Source organism: Taurulus bubalis, assembly GCF_910589615.1.
Source record: "Taurulus bubalis genome assembly, chromosome: 11".
Classification (NCBI taxonomy): Eukaryota; Metazoa; Chordata; class Actinopteri; order Perciformes; family Cottidae; genus Taurulus; species Taurulus bubalis.
Window position 1 is genome coordinate 9,365,905 of NC_136599.1, and position 21,039 is coordinate 9,386,943.

Below are 21,039 nucleotides of genomic sequence, written 5' to 3' on the forward strand. Positions count from 1 at the left end.
GGATTTCCACGACATTTTGGAGCATGCATAGTGCCAAGAGGATGAATATGTACAACTTTGGCGGCCCTCTGCCAGCACGTTAAAAAATGCCTCTGCAGTAATAAAGCAGCTCAGCTGTGCTCTTTCTAATACAATATGTGTCCTTGTGGCCGCTGAGTCCTGCTGGCTTCCAGGCTCCTATTTGAACTGTCTTCAAAGCTTCTCTCACAACAGAAGAGATTGCAATGATTCAAGTTCATGCCTCAGACATGCTGCCCTTACACCATGGAAACCAGAGGGAGGAGAAGGATTTACTCTCTTTTAAGTCTGGCTGAAGTTACACATAAAGGTTTCAGAAGTATTTTAGGTTTTCAGGGATGAAAATGAAATTGTGGAAACATCTGCTCTATGTCTGTCTTTTCAAAAGATCATCTACTATATCTGACTAACCATCCAGTGAAGTGGCAGCCTGTAAAAACATCAGCAAGATAAAAATCTCGTGGACTTAAATCGGAATCGTCACCACAAAAGCCCCGGAGGCTGTTTGACTTGTAGACAACTGGGCTAATGTATTTTTCTCCCCTCAGCTCGTGTTAAGCTGTGTAAACTTAGAACGCCACAAGACTGGAAAGAGAGGGAGGAGAGGAAAAAGAGGGGAAAGACTTGGGGGTGGAGGTGTGTGTGTGTGTGTGTGTGTGTGTGTGTGTGTGTGTGTGTGTGTGTGTGTGTGTGTGTGTGTGTGTGTCTGGAAGTGAAAATGGGCAGCAGGGAGGAGGAATGTGAAACATTTCTTATGCTGGTCCAGTGGCTGTTTACACGGTAGTCCGCCTGTGACATCAGAGTCCAGACTTTATAAATGTCAGCAGGCGCAAGAATGAGCAGTTAGCAAACAGTGTCACACAGGTTATTGAGACAGAGTGAGCTCCATCAGCAACACAAGCCCCCATGGACCGACTGCGTGCCTGTGCCATAGCCTTGGCTGTGCTGCTGTGTGTGGCTACACAGGTGAGGCGTGTTCCTGCTTACTTACAGTAGTTTTTTTCTGAATGAGATTATTATGTGCTGTGTGTGATAGTGGAGGTTTAAATAACAATGCTGATTTCCTGGGATTTTTTTTTGTGGCTCCAATATTGGAACAAAATTGATTTATTGTTGAAGATTTTGTTTCTCTGCAGGATATCACAGAGTGTCATTTATCAACAAATTATAGTTTCGATTTGTTTAAAGAGTGGATTAACATCTGCTTGTCTACCCTGATTTGAAATGAAGAAGAGTACTGTAATTGTTTCTTACATTACATTTTGTTATCGGTCATTTGCATGATGTAATTGATTTGTTGTTTGGTAAAATGCTATACAATAGTAAAATAATGGCCATAACTATCAGGAAGTTTTGTTTGACTAACAGTCCAAAACCCAAAGATATTCAGTTTATGGTCACAATAATTTTTGCTTAAAAAATTATTTATAAGAGGGATAAATTAACTATTACATTTTCTGTAGTTAATTGACTGATCATTTTGGCCTTAATATGAGAAAATTACCTTGTTGTCAACAGATTGTCTGCATATTTAAGGACACATTTTTTTGCTCCACATTATCATTTTGCTTTCTGGTTTAAAGCTGATAAACAGTAGATAAATAGTGTTTGATAGCCTTGTATAATTACAATACAGAAACATTATCTTGTTGAGCAGTAAGTGAAAAAACAAGTATTTCTATACATCAGTCATAAAGCGATGAAGAGATTCTTCTGTTCAGTAAGAATGGACTCATCCAGATCTACCCCGTGTTTTGCCTCCACCAGTTAATTGTAATTGGAAACAGTTATTTGGCCTGAATTTGTTGTTGGAAACCAGTGTGCAGTTTCTGAGAATACCAATAACATGTTCTTTACTCTGAAAGTGTAGTCATAGGATAATAACTGAGATCATGATTATGATAATTGTGGTGGGGATGATGGTAAAGATGGTGCGAGGACAACAATGATGTGTCATCCTCTAACCTGTTCCCACCTGTGACGTCACTTGCAGGTGTTGTGCCAGCTGTGTGACACTCCCTGCCTTTGCCCCAGTTCTGTCCCCGAGTGCCCCTCAGGAGTCCCACTGGTGCCGGATGGCTGCCGGTGCTGCCAGGTGTGTGCCCGGCAGCGAGGCGAGCCCTGCACTGGGATGTTTCCCTGCGACGCCCAGAGAGGCCTGCAGTGCGACTACAGCGCCAGCTTCCACGGAGACCCTGGGGAGTGTGTCAGTGAGTGCCTCTCCTAACAAGCAAACAACCAGGCTCATGGCTGTGTGGGTAGAAGGGAGTGGAGGACGCACAGGGAGGAGGTGATACAACCTCAGTCAGTTCGCATGAGCGGTACAAACAGACAGTTAATGTTTAAAGTCTGCTCAGCAGAGCGTAACAGCCTGCCAGCTGCTCTGCCAGAACCCTAAAACATTTTAACTTCTATTTACTGAGTCTGCACATTTCCTCTAATGACTGTCCTTTGAGCGGCATGATAGTTTAATATTGCAGAGACAACACGGATTGAAAAACAAATCCTTGGTTACTCAGTAGAGAGGCCTGGTTTCCCATGAAACTACGTAACCCTTATTGGCACGGACAGCACCTCCTGTGTCCTCATGTGTAACCGCTCTCTTTCATTTCCCCCTGCTGTGTCACTTAATCTAATCCTTTCACTTCCTGATTATGTTTCTCACATACATTCCAAGTTGCAGGTGCGCTTGAGAAAGTTAAGACGCTGTCTGTGCTGTGTGTTTCTTACAGGTCAGGAGGATCTGCGCTGTGAAGTCAACGGCATCACATACAATGAGGGCCAGTCGTTTCAGCCCTCCTGTGACACCTACTGCCACTGCAGAGGTGGAGGGCTCAGCTGTGTGCCTGCTTGTCCTCTGAATGTCCGTCTTCCCACTCTGGACTGTCCCAACCCACAACATATCCGGCTACCGGGAAAATGCTGCAAGGAATGGGTGTGTGAAAACCTAGAGAACACAGTCATTCAGGATGCCATCACAGGTAAACTCGACATATGGATAGATGAGTTAAAATGGTTAAATAAAACCATATACGAGAAACACATAAAACCCCATCCAATGCAGGCCTTTATTTATGTTTTAAAGTAGTCTTACTAGCTAGATGCAACAGTTAAATACAGTATAATCTTCATAGTAAATTCGAAAGGAAAAGTGGGCCTTTTTTAGGAAATAGCTTATTTGCTCTTTTCTTATCGAGAGTTAGAAGAGATGATGGATAAATATGAAACTACATCCAGCAGCAGCTTAGCTTAGCATAACGACTAGAAACAGTGGGAAAAGCTTGTCTGGTTCTGTACAAAGCAAAAACAATTCAAAATCTGCCACCACTAAAGCTCACAAATGAACATCTCATAACATGAGATATCTTATATTTAAACAACAATTCATGTTTGTTTACCTTTGGAAGCAACCAGACTAGCTGTTTTCCCCTGTTTACAGGTCTTTAATAAGCTAAGTTAACTGTTTCCTGGATTTAGCTTCATATTTTCTGAGCTGACAGAAGAGTTGTGTCGATCTCATTGAAGAAAATGTCCCAAAATGTCAAACCATTCCTTATAATTATGTCCTGACTTCAGATCTAGGTTTTTACAGCATATTTTCCAGTTTCAGATGTGTCTGTGCATATACTATAATTGGTTTTCTCGGCTACAAACGTTGCTCATTGATGATCAGTCCATATGGCAACGTAATCCTTCCCTCATTTATGAGGTTTGTCACTGGTGGTCATGTCTGGAAGTTTTTACTGGAGCATTTTTGTATTAAACTGGGGTGTGTCAGGCCAAAGGAAAACTCCCAAAGTCCAAATATAACCCACCCATTTTGTTGGAAAAGTCACACAAAAAAATATTTCACAGACACAAGTTTTTGAGTTTCATAACAACAACTGCAGCTTTGTATCAATAAAACATATGAAGCCCTGTAAAGACAATTACTCCATTAAAAGGGGAGTTTGTGAATGCATACGTAAGAGTTGGTTTTAGGCAAATAAAGCCACTCCAAAAACATCTGGAATTCAAAACATTGTCTGAGTCAAACAACCCATGAGAGTAGTAATAGAACATTTTGTTCTTGGATGCAAAACTTGCAATGTCATTCCTGCAGATCAGCTGATTATTATGACTTTATCCATGTTTGTTTTGGGAGGAACAAAAACATTCTTGGGATTTGTATGTTCACTAAAATCAAAAGCATTGGCTTAGTTTTGAATTGGAATTTTTAGCGAGCAGAAAAACAATCCGATGAGACGTTAAAGTTAGTGGAAGTGAGTCATCATCAGCTTCTAGATTAGTGTACAGAGGTTCTCACACTGTGATGTGAACCAAATTTTCTCACTTCCATGATTGTTTTTTTTATTTGCTTTGTTTAGCCATGAGACCCGGCAGGTTGTGGCCAGCTCTCCCGATGGATCACCCTCTAAGTAAACTGGTCCCACCTGCCTCCACCTGTACAGAGCAGAGCACCAAGTGGAGCGCCTGTTCCCAGAGCTGTGGGGCCGGGGTCTCCACACGCGTCTCTAACCAGAACCCGGCCTGCAAGCTACAAATGGAAACTCGACTTTGTAAAGTGCGGCCTTGCCATAATGCTCAGCACGTCTCAAGGGAACCCATGGTGAGAGTCTGTTTTTTCTACTAGGACCGTCCTCGACTAAAGAAATGCTCAGTCGACTAACACTAGTATGATTTTATCGATTACCCACTAACACCGATTTTCTCCACAAAGAATCATACAAAAGCACCACTTCAAAGCATAAAGTACAACTAATCAACTGAAGACATCTTCCGATTAGTCGACTAATTGACTAAGAGAGTGCAGCTTCACACATTCCCATTAGGTTCCCCTGATGGTTTTAAATGGCCAACCCACCCAAATCCCAACTTGTTTTGGGGTTTTATGTGCTGGATTTGGAGAATATCTCTGAAAACTGTATGTTCAATACAATACTAGGAAAGAATTTCTCAGAAACAAATATCTAAAAACCGGAGCAATTGTCTGTATGGATAGATACAACAGGGGATAAGGGAAAATACATTGATTTTTATTTTGTATTATCCGACACAGAGCTGGCATGCATGACCAAATACAAAATGAAAGGTGAGAGGTAAGTGTTGTAAGTTTTCGTGTGTGTGTGTGTGTGTGTGTGTGTGTGTGTGTGTTGTTTTCCTAGTGGGGACGACAGGGGCGGTGCAAGGCCAGCTACACGTCACCGGGGCCCATTCGGCTAGTTCACCAAGGCTGCTACAGCACCCGTGCCTACCGGCTCCGGTACTGCGGACAGTGCGCCCACTCCCGCTGCTGCACGCCTTATCAGACCACCACGGCTGAGGTGACCTTCCGCTGCACCACCGGCAGACTGCTACAGAGACCCGTGATGTTGATCCACTCTTGTGTTTGTCACAACAACTGCCCCTACTCACCTTACAGTAACCCTGCTCTGTGGGGATACAGGCCCTGATCGGCCTGGAAAAGAGCCGATTCATTGAGACTTCACTGACCGATTCGTATCACCAGGCGGATCCATAAAGACATCCTCTAATTAATGGACCTTGAAAGTAGATAACAACTTTGATTGGGTTGGGATGAATGTTGAACTTCACACATGTGCAATCTCAATCTGCACTAATTCACAGTACTTTTCACTCCTACACCTTGGTAACCCATTATATTGATGGTTTTATTAATTGAAAGAAAGAAAGAAAACTTAATTTACAGTATATAGCATATTTTTTTAACACGTTTAAGTTACAAAGTGCTTGACAGAAAGAAGAAAAGAGACAATGAAGACAATATGTAAAACAACCAGAAACAAGTTCATAACCCACAATTATGAAGAATTAAAAGAATTAAGGAAACAAGTGGGTTTTAAAGAAAGATATGCACTGATTTGCCTTCTTTGAGACTTTTCCACCCGGGGGTCAAAGGGCACAATAACTCCTTTAATTTCAGAGGTGCCTGATCATGTAATGCCAAAGTAACATTCTAAAATCAATCCTGTGACAGCGAGCCAATAGAGAGAAACAAAAGCTGGCGTCGTTTGTGATTTATATTCAAATGTTGTGATGATTTTTAGTCAAGATAGGGAAAATGTGATGCTTTAAATGAAAGCACGGTTGGCTTTTTCCAGATCTTTAGACTGAAGTTAAGGTCTGATTCTTGTAAAGTTCTTTAGTTTTAAAAAACAGGACTGAACAAGTCTTATTGAGGTCCCCATTTAGATTGAGATCAGAAGTAATCTCAAGATGTGTTTTACACTGGGTGAAATCTTTTTAGCAAGTGGACCGATTGAGATGAGTAATTCCTCATCACTGTATCTGGGCAAAGAAACATAATTTCTCGTATTTCAAATACAGGTGTTTTTCATCTAAAAGACCTAAACTATGACCAAAGACAGCACTTTGTCTTTTAGGGCAAATTTAATTTAATGGAAATGTATGCCACAGATTGACTCCAGCCTTCGTGTTGACAGATATTGTTTTTGATGTGAGCAATGCAACTTTGAACTTGTACAGTTTTTGTGTGTTTGTAGTCTCATGACATTGCACTTATTTCTTCGTTTTCGTTTTGTTGTAAATAATTCTGGACAGATCTCTCCTATGTATAGTGAAATTTGTCTCAATATTTTACATATGTCTTGATTTTCTACTTTCAATGAGTTTTGTGTTTTTATTTATATTTTAGTATTCACAGATATAGTTGTGTTATGCATGCTGTAGTTTTCCCAATGTTTCACTTTCAATTATTGTGCAGTTGCACTTCTGCCTTTTGCTGATGAGTTGTCAAATTTGCACACAGCAATACACAGCACCACAGAAGTCATTTTTGGTATTTCATATGAAAAAATTAAGTCAAATTAACGACAAATGTTACCATAAATGGCCTGTTGTTGATGTATTCTTAAAAGTTTTGCACAAGTTTTTGCACAAGTGTGCAGTGTACCTCAGTCAGAGCAAATTACATCCTGACATCTAGTGGACAAAATGATCTACTGCTGATGACAGTGCGATAGCTTCATTTTTTAATGATTTTTAAAGGATTTTATATAATTCTATTTAAAAGTTCCTCTAATATCTTTGATAATATGCTTTGTCAGAAGATACCATCAGCTCATTGTTAAGCAACTGCAACAGAAAGTACGTTCTTACAGGATGCAGACAGCCTCACTGTTTCTAGCCACATCCGTTACCTTCTTTAGAAGCGCTCACTGGAATTACCCACCAGCAAATTACCTGCAAGACATGCAGTTTATTCATTGTGTGTAAGCTTTGTATTTCTGTAAAGACATCTTCTTTATGTAGAAAGAAGATCTGAATAATGAGAAGCAATAGCTACTTTTTGTGGCTACATGTCACAGATGTAGGTTATAATCGGCCTCCCATAAATATTTAAAACTCTAATGTTAGAAATAGTACTATCAGGATAGCTCACGAGAGCGAGACGTTCAGTTTTCCATTTCTTATACGGTTTCATTATGGGCATCAGAAAAAGAAAGAACATCTACATGTGAGGCCACACACGCACATTTAAACCTGTACTTGCAGTCTAAGTTGTTACTTGGGCTCCGCATGGACTCACTTCTGATAACCGACATTTTATATTTTCAGTTAGAAAATAATCTAACAACCCAGCCCATGTTATTTCCGGAATACTGACAGGTGCAGGAACTTGAATGTGGTACTTAAGAGGCTGTTGCACGAAAAGAGGAAGTCTTCTTTGAACCTCTACAGGAATTCCATTTATATCTACTCTATCTAACACCTAAGGAGGGCAGGAACTGTACTAACTGCTGTTCAGAGGACAATGAATAACACATTTTGTCAACAAATCAGCTTTGACTTTACAGGCAGATTTCTGCCTCCTGTTTACATCTTAGTCTTCATCATTGGTCTGGTCGCTAATGGATGGGGATTAAAGTCTCTGCTGCAGAACTGGAAGAAACTGGGTAACGTCAAAGTTTTTATTCTCAACCTTGGACTTGCAGATATTCTGTATCTGCTCACGATCCCATTTTTGGTGGTGTACTACTTCATGGGGAGTAAATGGATCTTTGGCGATGTGTTCTGCAAGATAACAAGATTCTGCTTCAACCTGAATTCATATGGCAGCATTGGGTTCCTTACCTGCATCAGTGTGTACAGGTACCTGGCTATTGTCCATCCAATGAGAGTGAAAGGAAGAATAACTGTCACCCACTCTGTATGGATCTCAGTCATGGTTTGGCTGTTGGTGAGCGTTCAAAGTCTTCCAGACATGTTCTACAGCAAAACATTTAGAAACAGGACTGGGAAATGTTATGATACCACCCACAAGATCTATGTTGAGGATTACCTGAAATACAGCCTTGGATGGACCCTCACTGGGTTTTGTATCCCATTCCTCATCACACTGGGCTGCTATGGACACGTGATTGTTTTTCTCTGCCGCACAAAAACCACTGACGAGGTACTGAAACGGAGATGCTTGAAGTTGTTTTGCATCTTGATTCTTCTCTTCTCTGTTTGTTATGCCCCCTATCATGTATTCAAGAACCTCAACCTCTGGTCAAGAGTTCTGTCCAGACAGAAGAGATGCAGTCAGTGGTCTAATGGAGTCTACATTGCTCATCAGATAAGTCGTGGCCTTGTGTGTCTGAACAGTGCTCTCAACCCTCTGGTTTACCTCCATGGAAAGGAAGATATTCCTGCTCAGCTCAGACGACGACTCCAGCAAACTCGTCAGATGTTCAGCCGCTTGAATCTGTCAAACTCCGACTGTGTGCCTGTGGCACAAACTGAAGATGAAGTTGAACCAGAGTTAAGAGGTTACCATTAACTCTTTCAGCTCAAACGGTATGCAGCTGTCCATCACAACTAGTGGATGAAATGACGACAATGTGTATACAATTGTTAGTTGTTCTCTTGTCTGGCACTAAGGGTTTCAATTTTTATTTTACTTTATCCTTCTACTTATTACTTACTTACTACATAACAGGGGCAAATATTTAACTTTCTACTGCATTTCATATTTGATAACTTTAGTTACTTACTGATTATCAACTAATAAATATTGATATATTATAATCTACCAAGAATATCAAGTATTACAATGAACTCATGTCCGCAACATGATGAACACATTGATGAATCAGTAATTATAATCCAATACATAATTTAATATATATATATATATATATATATATATATATATATATATATATATATATATATATATATTATTATATATATTATTCTTATAGGTGTTCACTGTGAATATAAAACAACATAATGTTATATATATATATGATCTGTTGTTTTAGGTTATTGCGTACACAGTTTGTTTATATGCAAATAAAAAGCAGTGTGGTTAACTCAGAGTCTACACCCTATAACACATAATATTGTCTGTATTTACTGTTTTATTATTCATAATTACGATATGTTGTCATAAACCTTCACCTGCCACCGAACGTAGAGGGGAGAGTTGTCGAAGTTAGACACTGCAGCGTGAAGCCGCGGGCCAATCACACGCATGCGCAGTCATAAAAACATTGCCAATGTCGACAAATTCGGTCAATGCAGAGTTGCAACACCTGGATGGGGACGTGTCTTTGGAGGTGAATACACGTGTTAGTATTATTGGTAGTACTGTGCCGATTCGATGCAGTATGAAAATAAAGTAAATCTCGTTAGCAAGCCAGCGATACTATCATAGTCCTCAGTGAGACAGCAGCATGTGTTTCTGCATACTGCATGTAAAGTGTGTGTGAGACAGTGGTGGAAGAAGTAGTAGAAATGCTACGGTGTAAAACAAATACTCTTTGCAAGTAAAATAAATGTAACGTTACTTAAGTGAAAGTGCAAACGTTTCAGCATAAAAATATACTTTAAAGTATTGTTCATGAAAATACTCAAAAGTACTCTTCATGCATGGTCCATTTCCGAATAAGATCATGTGTTCATCACTTTCATATTGCAGCTGGTAAAGGTGGGGCTAATTTTAATTACATTATCTACTGCTGGGTAACTTCATTTATAATGTATTGTATCACCTTCATATGTGTTTGGAAGGGACAAATGCATAGAAACAGTTTTCCAATGCAATGTATCACAAACTGTTCTGCTACTTCTAATATCCAATACCAGTCTCGAGAATTATCGAGTTTGTAGGTGATTTATATATTATAGTAATAATCAAAGTATGAAGTATGATAAAATGGAATTACTAAAGTTCAAGGAATTTTTTTTGGCGGAAGGTGCATAACATTAGACATTAGACGAGACAATCAACAATCAATGATAACAACAGTGCAATAGATATTAAATGAAGTAAAGTGCTCAGACAAATGGATAACATTTCACAGCTGGTTTTATCTAGTTTTGTCAGCGTAGATAAACATAAAACTAGCTTGCTGGTAGCATTAGTAACTGAGGAGACATTTTCATTTGACAGAAAAGAATTCTCCTGTGAGGAGTAGATGTCTCCCACCTGCTGCAGCTTCGGTCTGAACTGTTGCCGCCATTCTTTCCCATTCTGCATCTTTCCTTTGCTCATGCTGCAGGTGACATGTCAATGATCTGTGAGTACCAACCAACATTCAATGTGTGTACTATTTTGATTGGCTTACACTAGCAGGTGAAGCAGCCAATTTAATTTAGGCAGTTTACAGTTGTGGTATACTTTCACTGTTCTCAACAATTCTGTTATTAAAGAAAAAGCTTTGATAATCTGCTATACATTACCTGTCAATCAGGCTGAGAGACAAGTAGCAAATAGCTAACAGTGGAGCATTTGAACAGCTAAAGAGACTTACTCACTGTTTCCAAAATGACACTACAAAGTGCACATCATTGAGTGAACTATACGAGTGAAACTGCTGCTAGTGCAGCATAAACTTTGTATACTTTTCTTTAATAAAATGTACGTTATAAAGCATTTAAAGGTTGTGATCTCAGTAATGTAAAAACTAATATTAACAAAACAGCTTTAAAAGGAAAATGTTGAAATCATAGAAATACATTTGAACTGTTAGCCATGGTCATTTGACAAGTTCAAAAGGAAATGGGAATTGTTAATGGAAATCATGACAACACACGTCATTGGGACAGTAAAGAGTGTCACACTTTCTAGTTTCAGATCTCCGTTTTGGCATCCAGTCCACACAAATGGTAGGTCTCTCACCTACCATTAACATTATAGACCGTTCATTTATTTGTCAGTGGGCAAACTTACAAAATCGGCACGGGATCAAATACTTAGTTCCTCCACTGTAGGTTAGCTCGAACCCTTGACCTTGACACCACCATCTGGACAATTTTTACAATAGCTTCACAACTGCTAAGCATCAAAAACATACTTCAAACCTTAATCTATATAATAAAGCGTTTTTTCTTTATAATGAGCGTTACAGCCTCACAGAGCAGCTAGTGTGGCTGTAGACACTTGTCTTTGCAGTTTGCTTCTTTAGACCATGAGAATTAGTTTTAGAGTAGCCCTAAACTTAAAAACAATCCTGCACAAGATTGTCTTCAGCTTCCAAACTTTCCTGCACTGTTTTTTATGTGTATATGTATATACACATATTTTATCTATTTCTTTTAAATTTGCATAGTCAATGAGCTTTAATCAATGATATTAGTTGTATTTCTGTGAATCGGTGAGCCATAAACTATTGAAAAAAAAAAATTTCATTTTCAATGTTAAGAATAATTCTGATTTGTGAAGGTCAAAATGTTTTCTCCATGTAAAAATTCAACATTTCGATCAATTAAAATATAATTTAACTAAATCTGTAAGTCTCCATTTTCTGTATTAATTGTTCAACAAGGGTGGATTTTGTTTCTCTCTCTGAAGTAGGAACTCTACTTTTAGAGCGAGACTCTTATCGTGTCATTTGTGTAAATGTTGAAGTTGCATCACCTAAATTGTTAATTCATAAGTAATATCTGTACATAAGGGACATATTGGAAGAAAAACATTTTACACTTTGACAGATCATGTTGACCTATCCACTGTGATATACGGTAGAGATTATTATGCAGCACTTCTCAAGTGACCACAAAGCACGCATGCGTAGGTGGAGATGTTGCACATAGATTGTATTGTAATCTCAAATGTGCAGTGTTTCAAGCAGGACTTTTTCAGAGAACAAAAACTAGGTCACGGCTTCATTTACTTCTTATAAGCCAGACAATCCACAGAAGAAAAGATTGGTTCTAACTTCTCTCCAGAAGACAGAATGAATAGATCTTTCTGTCCTCGTGTCAGTTTCAACTTCGAACACAGATTTCTGCCTCCTGTTTACATCTTAGTCTTCATCATTGGTCTGGTCGCTAATGGATGGGGATTGAAGTCTCTGCTGCAGAACTGGAAGAAACTGGGTAACGTCAATGTTTTTGTTCTCAACCTTGGACTTGCAGATATTCTGTATCTGCTCACGATCCCATTTTTGGTGGTGTACTACTTCATGGGGAGTAAATGGATCTTTGGCGATGTGTTCTGCAAGATAACAAGATTCTGCTTCAACCTGAATTTATATGGGAGCATTGGGTTCCTTACCTGTATCAGTGTGTACAGGTACCTGGCTATTGTCCATCCAATGAGAGTGAAAGGAAGAATAACTGTCACCCACTCTGTGTGGATCTCAGTCATGGTTTGGCTGTTGGTGAGCGTTCAAAGTCTTCCAGACATGTTCTACAGCAAAACATTTAGAAACAGGACTGGGAAATGTTATGATACCACCCACAAGATCTATGTTGAGGATTACCTGAAATACAGCCTTGGATGGACCCTCACTGGGTTTTGTATCCCATTCCTCATCACACTGGGCTGCTATGGACACGTGATTGTTTTTCTCTGCCGCACAAAAACCACTGACGAGGTACTGAAACGGAGATGCTTGAAGTTGTTGTGCATCTGCATTCTTCTCTTCTCTGTTTGTTATGCCCCCCATCATATATTCAAGAACCTCAACCTCTGGTCAAGAGTTCTGTCCGGACAGAAGAGATGCAGTCAGTGGTCTAATGGAGTCTACATTGCTCGTCAGATAAGTCGTGGCCTTGTGTGTCTGAACAGTGCTCTCAACCCTCTGGTTTACCTCCATGGAAAGGAAGATATTCCTGCTCAGCTCAGACGACGACTTCAGCAAGCTCGTCAGATGTTCAGCCGCTTGAATCCGTCAAACTCCGGCTGTTTCCCTGTGGCACAAACTGCAGATGAAGTTGAACCAGAGTTAAGAGGTTAACATTAACTCTTTAAGCTCAAACGGTATGCAGCTGTCCATCACAACTAGTGGTGTGAAATGACTACAATGTGTATACAATTGTTAGTAGTTATCTTACGTGTTGCTTTTCCCCCTGAACAATTATGTTTACTGGACAGTAATGTGTATATATACTTTTTTAAATCTTAAGTTACATAAATGTAGCTAATAAAAAAGTCAATTTAGATAAACCCCAGCTCTCAACGTAACTTTGTTTTCTTTCAGAACAGTTTTCTGGAGTGGTATGGATCATATCTCGTTTGGGGTGGGGAAGCCCAATACCATGCATTGTCTCTAGTGCTTTATAGTTTGCTTCACAATCATTGCCTCAATCACTGATATGTAGCTTGTAACATCCGGCTATATTCATGCAGCTGTGGCTTTAATAATCTAATTCGTATCACTATAACTCTGCTGATACTCGTGCCAACTCTGTTTATTGCTGCAGCTCCCTCAACAACCACAAACTCGGCACAAAGCCAATTTGTTCTTTAAAACTGTTGGAAAAAAAAAAAACGGTCACAAATGTTTTATTTGAAAAACAATTTCCTAAAAAAGCTGGGTGATGTAGTTTTTATTAAAAAAAAACCCAGTATTTGGAGCTGCAGGATGGTGTTTTTAAACATGCACTTGTACTTGTAGTCTAAGTTGTTAATTGGGCTCAGCATGTACTAACTTGTGATAACCGACATTTTATATTTTCAATTTGAAAAAAAAACAGACAAACCAGCCAACCCAACCATGTTTTTCCTGAATACCGAAACATGCAGAAACTTGAATGTGGTATTTAAGCGGCTGTGGCACAAACGAGAAAGTCTTCTCTGAACCACTACAGGGATTCTGTTTATATTTACTCTAACACTTCACGAGGGCAGGAACTGTACCAGCTGTTGTCTGCAGGACAATGAATGACACATTTTGTCAACAGGTTAGCTCGGACTTTAAACGCAGATTTCTGCCTCCTGTTTACATCTTAGTCTTCATAATTGGTCTGGTCGCTAATGGATGGGGATTGAAGTCTCTGCTGCAGAACTGGAAGAAACTGGGTAACGTCAATATTTTTGTTCTCAACCTTGGACTTGCAGATATTCTGTATCTGCTTACGATCCCATTTTTGGTGGTGTACTACTTCATGGGGAGTAAATGGATATTTGGAGATGTATTCTGCAAGATAACAAGATTCTTCTTTAACATTAATTTATATGGCAGCATTGGGTTCCTTACCTGCATCAGTGTGTACAGGTACCTGGCTATTGTCCATCCAATGAGAGTGATGGGAAGAATAACTGTCACCCACTCTGTGTGGATCTCAGTCATGGTTTGGCTGTTGGTGAGCGTTCAAAGTCTTCCAGACATGTTCTACAGCAAAATATTTGTAAAGAAGCCATGGAAATGCTACGACACCACCAGTAACATCTATGTTGAGGATTACCTGAAATACAGCCTTGGATGGACCCTCACTGGGTTTTGTATCCCATTCCTCATCACACTGGGCTGCTATGGACACATGATTGTTTTTCTCTGCCGCACAAAAACCACTGACGAGGTACTGAAACGGAGATGCTTGAAGTTGTTGTGCATCTGCATTCTTCTCTTCTCTGTTTGTTATGCCCCCCATCATATATTCAAGAACCTCAACCTCTGGGCAAGAGTTCTGTCCAGACAGAAGATATGCAGTCAGTGGTCTAATGGAGTCTACATTGCTCGTCAGATAAGTCGTGGCCTTGTGTGTCTGAACAGTGCTCTCAACCCTCTGGTTTACCTCCATGGAAAGGAAGATATTCCTGCTCAGCTCAGACGACGACTTCAGCAAGCTCGTCAGATGTTCAGCCGCTTGAATCCGTCAAACTCCGGCTGTTTCCCTGTGGCACAAACTGCAGATGAAGTTGAACCAGAGTTAAGAGGTTAACATTAACTCTTTAAGCTCAAACGGTATGCAGCTGTCCATCACAACTAGTGGTGTGAAATGACTACAATGTGTATACAATTGTTAGTTGTTCTCTTATGTGTTGCTTTTTGGTCTTTTCAAAATATTTTTTTCCTGTACATTATTACATCTTTTTTTTAAATCTTAAGTTGCATGTTTACAAATTGCTCAAATAAAAATGGTAATTCAGATAAACTCCAGCTCTTGCTGTATCTCTGTTTTCTTTCAGAACAGTTTTCTGGAGTGGTATGGATCACATCTCGTTTGGGGTGGGGAAGCCCAATACCATGCATTGTCTCTAGTGCTATATAGTTTGCTTCACAATCATTGATTCAATCACTGCTGTATGGATTGTAACATCATCCAACCGTTGCTATTATAATCTAACACTTATCACTATAACTCTGCTGATACCTTGTGCCAACTCTGTTTGCTACTGCAGCTCCCTCAAGCACCGCAAACTCAGTACAGGTCCCAAATATTTGTTATTTGTAAAAAAAATGTCCTCAAAAAGCTGGGTGCTAGTTTTTATAAAACGTTACTAGTATTTGGGGCAGCAGGATGGTGTCTTTGACTGAAAAATAAACTTAATAGAATATGCTGTAGCACTTTATAATAACTACACACTATTTAGCATTAGTAAAGCATAAGAAAACACTTAATTCATAATTTATAAAGCATTCTTCCAACATGAACACTCATTAGTAACTCATTAGTATGCCACTCATAATCACAGTTGTAAATGTTTTATTCTTGATTAATAAGCTTGACTTGTATATGTTTATTATATATCTATTATATTTCCCTTTTCTGTTGAGAAAATAACTGAATCTTGTGTTAGCTTTGAGGCACTGCTGGCCTTTCAATGTAATTTATAAATGCGTTGTAAAGCATAGATAGTCCTCACTTTAGATGAGGTCACACAAAATACTTAACTAATACTTAACTAACGACTAGTAACTACCTAAAGTAATCATGAATTGCAGTATTAAAACACATTTATAAAGCACATGTTAACCATTAGTGCAACATCTATAAGTCCTTAATAATTGGTTTGCAATATATATTAATTAATTTACAAATGGGGAATCCATCATTTATAAAGTATGAAAACCCAATCATGAAACTGTTTATGAATTGCATACTAATGAGTTATGAGTGTTCATGTTGGAACAATGCTTTATAAATGATGAAATAAGTGTTTACTCATGCTTTACTAATGCTAAATAGTGTGTAGTTATTATAAAGTGCTACTGAATATCCATATACACTACTGTTGAATGTTTAAACTAAAACCCTGATGCTGACATGCACCCACTCACACAGTTTCTTCACTCTGTTTACACAGAAAAGAAGAATAGTTACATGTCATCATCAACCTTTGAAGAAAAAAAAACAGCTAGTCTTATAGTGCATGTGCACGTGCCACACTGGGAAGCTCATAGCCGCTCTGCATCGCTCTCATTCGTCAGTTACAGCTGAAACCACCATCTCAACCAACAGTGGAGTTGCAGAAGCATCGCGCCCACCCTTTGTTTTTCCCACCGGTGATCACTATCAGCTCCAGCAAGCTTGCCAGAAGTGCCTGTGGCACAAATTACAGATGATATATTGTCACCAATCCTATGCATTTCATATTTGTGTCTTTTCACAGGCATTGCAACATACAAACTAATGATAATGAAAATAAAAAAAAGCATATGATTTGAAAACTAGTTAATGACGCAATTCCATATAGCGTTTTTTTTCTGAGCACCAGCAACTTCTTTTCAATTATTTTAAATGAGGAGAGAGTATATGCGGCTGCTTGCAGCCACCTAGAGAAAAGGCACAGCAGGCGAGAGTCTTTTTTCTTTAAGGGCTTTGAGTGTTTTTTTTTTCTTTTCGCAAAAGGTTTCAGTAAGGGCATGAGAAAAAGAAAGAACATCTCCACGTGAGGCCACACACGCACATTTAAACCTGTAATTGTAGTCTAAGTTGTTACTTGGAAAAAAAAAAACTAGACAAACCAGCCAACCCAACCCATGACTTTTCTGAATACCGACACATGCAGAAACTTGAATGTGGTATGTAAGCGGCTGTGGCACAAACGAGGAAGTCTTCTCTGAACCACTGCAGTCATTCCGTTTATATCTATTCTATCTAACACTTCACGAGGGCAGGAAGTGTACTAGCTGTTGTCTGCAGGACAATGAATAACACATTTTGTCAACAAGTCAGCTTTAACTTTACAGGCAGATTTCTGCCTCCTGTTTACATCTTAGTCTTCATCATTGGTCTGGTCGCAAATGCATGGGGATTGAAGTCTCTGCTGCAGAACTGGAAGAAACTGGGGAACGTCAATGTTTTTGTTCTCAACCTTGGACTTGCAGATATTCTGTATCTTCTCACGATCCCATTTTTGGTGGTGTACTACTTCATGGGGAGTAAATGGATCTTTGGCGATGTGTTCTGCAAGATAACAAGATTCTGCTTCAACCTGAATTTATATGGCAGCATTGGGTTCCTTACCTGTATCAGTGTGTACAGGTACCTGGCTATTGTCCATCCAATGAGAGTGAAAGGAAGAATAACTGTCACCCACTCTGTGTGGATCTCAGTCATGGTTTGGCTGTTGGTGAGCGTTCAAAGTCTTCCAGACATGTTCTACAGCAAAACATTTAGAAACAGGACTGGGAAATGCTACGATACCACCCACAGGATCTATGTTAAGGATTATCTGAAATACAGCCTTGGATGGACATTCACTGGGTTTTGTATTCCATTCCTCATCACACTGGGTTGCTATGGACACGTGATTGTTTTTCTCTGCCGCACAAAAACCACTGACAAGGTACTGAAACGGAGATGCTTGAAGTTGTTGTGCATCTTGATTCTTCTCTTCTCTGTTTGTTACGCCCCCTATCATGTATTCAAGAACCTCAACCTCTGGTCAAGAGTTCTGTCCGGACAGAAGAGATGCAGTCAGTGGTCTAATGGAGTCTACATTGCTCATCAGATAAGTCGTGGCCTTGTGTGTCTGAACAGTGCTCTCAACCCTCTGGTTTACCTCCATGGAAAGGAAGATATTCCTGCTCAGCTCAGACGACGACTTCAGCAAACTCGTCAGATGTTCAGCCGCTTGAATCTGTCAAACTCCGACTGTGTGCCTGTGGCACAAACTGAAGATGAAGTTGAACCAGAGTTAAGAGGTTAACATTAACTCTTTAAGCTCAAACGGTATGCAGCTGTCCATCACAACTAGTGGTGTGAAATGACTACAATGTGTATACAATTGTTAGTTGTTCTCTTATGTGTTGCTTTTTTGCCTGAACAATTATTTGCTGGACAGTAATGTATATATATTTTTATCTGAAGTTACAACATATTTAAACATTTTGCAAATAAAGCCAATTTAGATTAACCCAAGCTCTCGACATTTCTCTATATTACTATATACACACACGTATTACTATACAATTTGCTTCAGTCATTGCCTCATTGCTGCTGTGTGGCTTAACATCCAGCTATATTCGTGCAACTGTGGCTATTATAATCCAACTCATATCACAATAACTCTGCTGATACTCATGCCAACTCTGTTTGCTGCTGCAGCTCCCTCAATCACCACAAACTCGGCACAAAGCCAGTTTGTTCTGTCAAACTTTTTCAAGAGTCACAAATATGTTTTTTGTTTTAAAACAATTTCCTCAATAAGCTGGGTGCTGTAGTTTCTATCAACATTTTAAAAAAAAAAGAGTAAAAGGTGCATTTGTTGGGGACTATATTTAACTGTGGATTAATCCACATTTGGTGGTCCAGTGAGTATTTGGAGCAGCAGGATGGTGTTTTTGACTCACCCAGTGCAACATTGAGGTTCATTGTGTTTTAACACCAAAACACAGAGGAAATATATAAATATATATATATATTCCAACAGACTCATCCAGCTCCAGCTGTAACAAGGACCGATACAGGAGAACATTCCTGTCAACTGCTATAAGACTTTATAATAAATCACCTCTGGCCAGATCCTCCTTTAGTTGAAACATCAATAACCCTTGCACCACTTTCACTGTATATACTTCTAATTCACTATATATATATATACACACACACATTTTTATTATTAAGGAATTTTCTTAAATGAATATGTTCTGCACTGCTATTTTATTGTAACACACACACACACACACACACACACACAATGTGGCAACCCAGGGGACTTGGAGGCAAGATTCAACAATAAAATAGGAGACAAAAAGTGTCCTTTAATAAATAGGTTTGGGGTGAAAGGGGATGGGGTTAAACTCAACAAAAGATTCCTCCCGGTTGGGGTCTTCGGTCTCACAAGCAGCGTCCTTTGCTCTGTGAGGGCGGATCAGAAGAGAGCGGTTTAGTATACGGTTTACCTCGTGTCCGTGCGGCTCCTCTCCAGCGGTTCAGGGGCTCCTCTTAGCCTCCTGTCCGGCCTCCCTCTTCTTCCTCCCAGCTCTGAGAATATATACTCCCTCTGATTACCTGATGGGCTGCAGGTGGGTCCAATGCCATGTGCCGATTGGCTGCAGCACCTGCACTGGGAAGTGCATTCCCCCGACCACCTCCCCCAACCTGAGCTTGGGGATCCGCCCCCTGCCCTCTGACTGCTCCTCCTTTCCTCCTGGTTTGCCACAATATACAGTATCTGACTATCTATCTATCTTTAATTAGGCTTTGGTGACACTGACAGTCGTTTTTAATAGGATCAGGTCATTGTTGGTTTTAATATGTTCATATTTGTCCTTTTTCATGGACAAGGTCATCCTTCTCAGACTTGCATATTGACTTGGATTTGGTTTATCAAGAGTTGACTTATAACAGCCAAAATTTAAACTAAAATCTTGATGCTGACATGCACCCACTCACACTTTATTTCACTCTGTTCACAAAGAAAAGAGTAAGAGTTACACATCATCAACCTCTGAGAAAAATATCCAAGGTCTACATAGCCAAGCTAGCTTTATAGTCCATGTGTACGTGCCACACTGGGAAGCTCATAGCCGCTCTGCATCGCTCTCTTTCGGCAGTTACAGCTGAAACCGCCATCTCAACCAACAGCGGTGTTGCAGAAGTATTGCGCACACTCTTTGGTTCGCCCACGGGTGAACATGATCAGTTCGGTTAGTGCTGATGCTGTTTTTCCTACTGTTACTGCTGTTAGCACCTTTACCTGTGAGCCATGTTGAGAGCCGTTGAGGCAATAGATATGTTTTAAATGTTCTGTTTAGCACCGTTAAAGAAGAATCCCCGAAATGACTTTGCCGTCCGTATGTGGCGGTAGCTTAGTCCTTGGGGAACCAAATGGTTGCTTGTCCAAGTCCCTGCACAGACCAAGTGTGGACTGTGGACTGGTAGCTGCAGAGGTAGTTTGCCTCCTGGGCTCTGCCAAGATGCCCTGATGCAAGGTACCCTGGGCGCTGTATTGTAGTTGCCTGCTACTCCTGATATGCTAGAATAGTTCAATGCAGAGGCTACAATTTACTCTGTTCTGGGCTGTATATGTATGACAATAAAAGGCGATTTACATTTCCCCAATCAAAACAAATCCGAGCATCTATTATGTAATGCAATGATGACTGAGACGGAGAAACACATCTTGTTTAGTCTTCTTCGTTGGTCTGGTTGCTAATGGGTGGAGATAATGCTTTTGTAGCAGATATGGAAGAACCTTAAGTTCATCAATGTTTTTTATCTCAACCTTGGACTCATGTGATTGTGGCTGACAATCACATTTTAATTTGTCTCTTCTCTGTTCTATCTTGTATTCAAGGATTTCAATGGTCAAGAGATCTATCTCAACAGAGGATATGCTGTGAGTGGTAAAATGGTGTCTACATTGCTCGT

The 21,039-nt window shown here is 39.8% G+C and overlaps 5 protein-coding genes across 5 annotated transcripts; all 5 read left to right on the forward strand.

Moving 5' to 3' along the window:
- Window positions 1–924: 924 nt before the first annotated feature.
- Window positions 925–6,877, forward strand: ccn5 (cellular communication network factor 5; the record flags this gene model as incomplete). The annotated part of the gene is made up of 5 exons (XM_079226076.1): window positions 925–984; window positions 2,012–2,228; window positions 2,751–2,999; window positions 4,386–4,627; window positions 5,184–6,877. The coding sequence occupies 5 exons, from the start codon at window positions 925–927 to the stop codon at window positions 5,469–5,471; spliced, it is 1,056 nt and encodes a 351-aa protein (XP_079082202.1). The 3' UTR covers window positions 5,472–6,877.
- A 636-nt stretch (window positions 6,878–7,513) lies between these two features.
- On the forward strand, window positions 7,514–9,131 carry LOC306743550 (P2Y purinoceptor 1-like). The gene has a single exon (XM_079226073.1). The coding sequence runs from the start codon at window positions 7,814–7,816 to the stop codon at window positions 8,822–8,824; it is 1,011 nt and encodes a 336-aa protein (XP_079082199.1). The 5' UTR covers window positions 7,514–7,813; the 3' UTR covers window positions 8,825–9,131.
- A 3,096-nt stretch (window positions 9,132–12,227) lies between these two features.
- LOC306743959 (P2Y purinoceptor 1-like) lies at window positions 12,228–13,232 on the forward strand (the record flags this gene model as incomplete). The annotated part of the gene is made up of 1 exon (XM_079226519.1): window positions 12,228–13,232. The coding sequence occupies one exon, from the start codon at window positions 12,228–12,230 to the stop codon at window positions 13,230–13,232; it is 1,005 nt and encodes a 334-aa protein (XP_079082645.1).
- A 922-nt stretch (window positions 13,233–14,154) lies between these two features.
- LOC306743552 (P2Y purinoceptor 1-like) lies at window positions 14,155–15,367 on the forward strand (the record flags this gene model as incomplete). Its single annotated transcript, XM_079226075.1, has 1 exon — window positions 14,155–15,367. The coding sequence occupies one exon, from the start codon at window positions 14,155–14,157 to the stop codon at window positions 15,157–15,159; it is 1,005 nt and encodes a 334-aa protein (XP_079082201.1). The 3' UTR covers window positions 15,160–15,367.
- A 2,001-nt stretch (window positions 15,368–17,368) lies between these two features.
- LOC306743551 (P2Y purinoceptor 1-like) lies at window positions 17,369–18,579 on the forward strand (the record flags this gene model as incomplete). Its single annotated transcript, XM_079226074.1, has 1 exon — window positions 17,369–18,579. The coding sequence occupies one exon, from the start codon at window positions 17,369–17,371 to the stop codon at window positions 18,371–18,373; it is 1,005 nt and encodes a 334-aa protein (XP_079082200.1). The 3' UTR covers window positions 18,374–18,579.
- Window positions 18,580–21,039: the final 2,460 nt, after the last annotated feature.

Bases quoted from the DNA above. Each gene is read 5' to 3' on its own strand.
- LOC306743550 (XM_079226073.1), top strand. From the start codon at position 7,814: ATGAATAACACATTTTGTCAACAAATCAGCTTTGACTTTACAGGCAGA.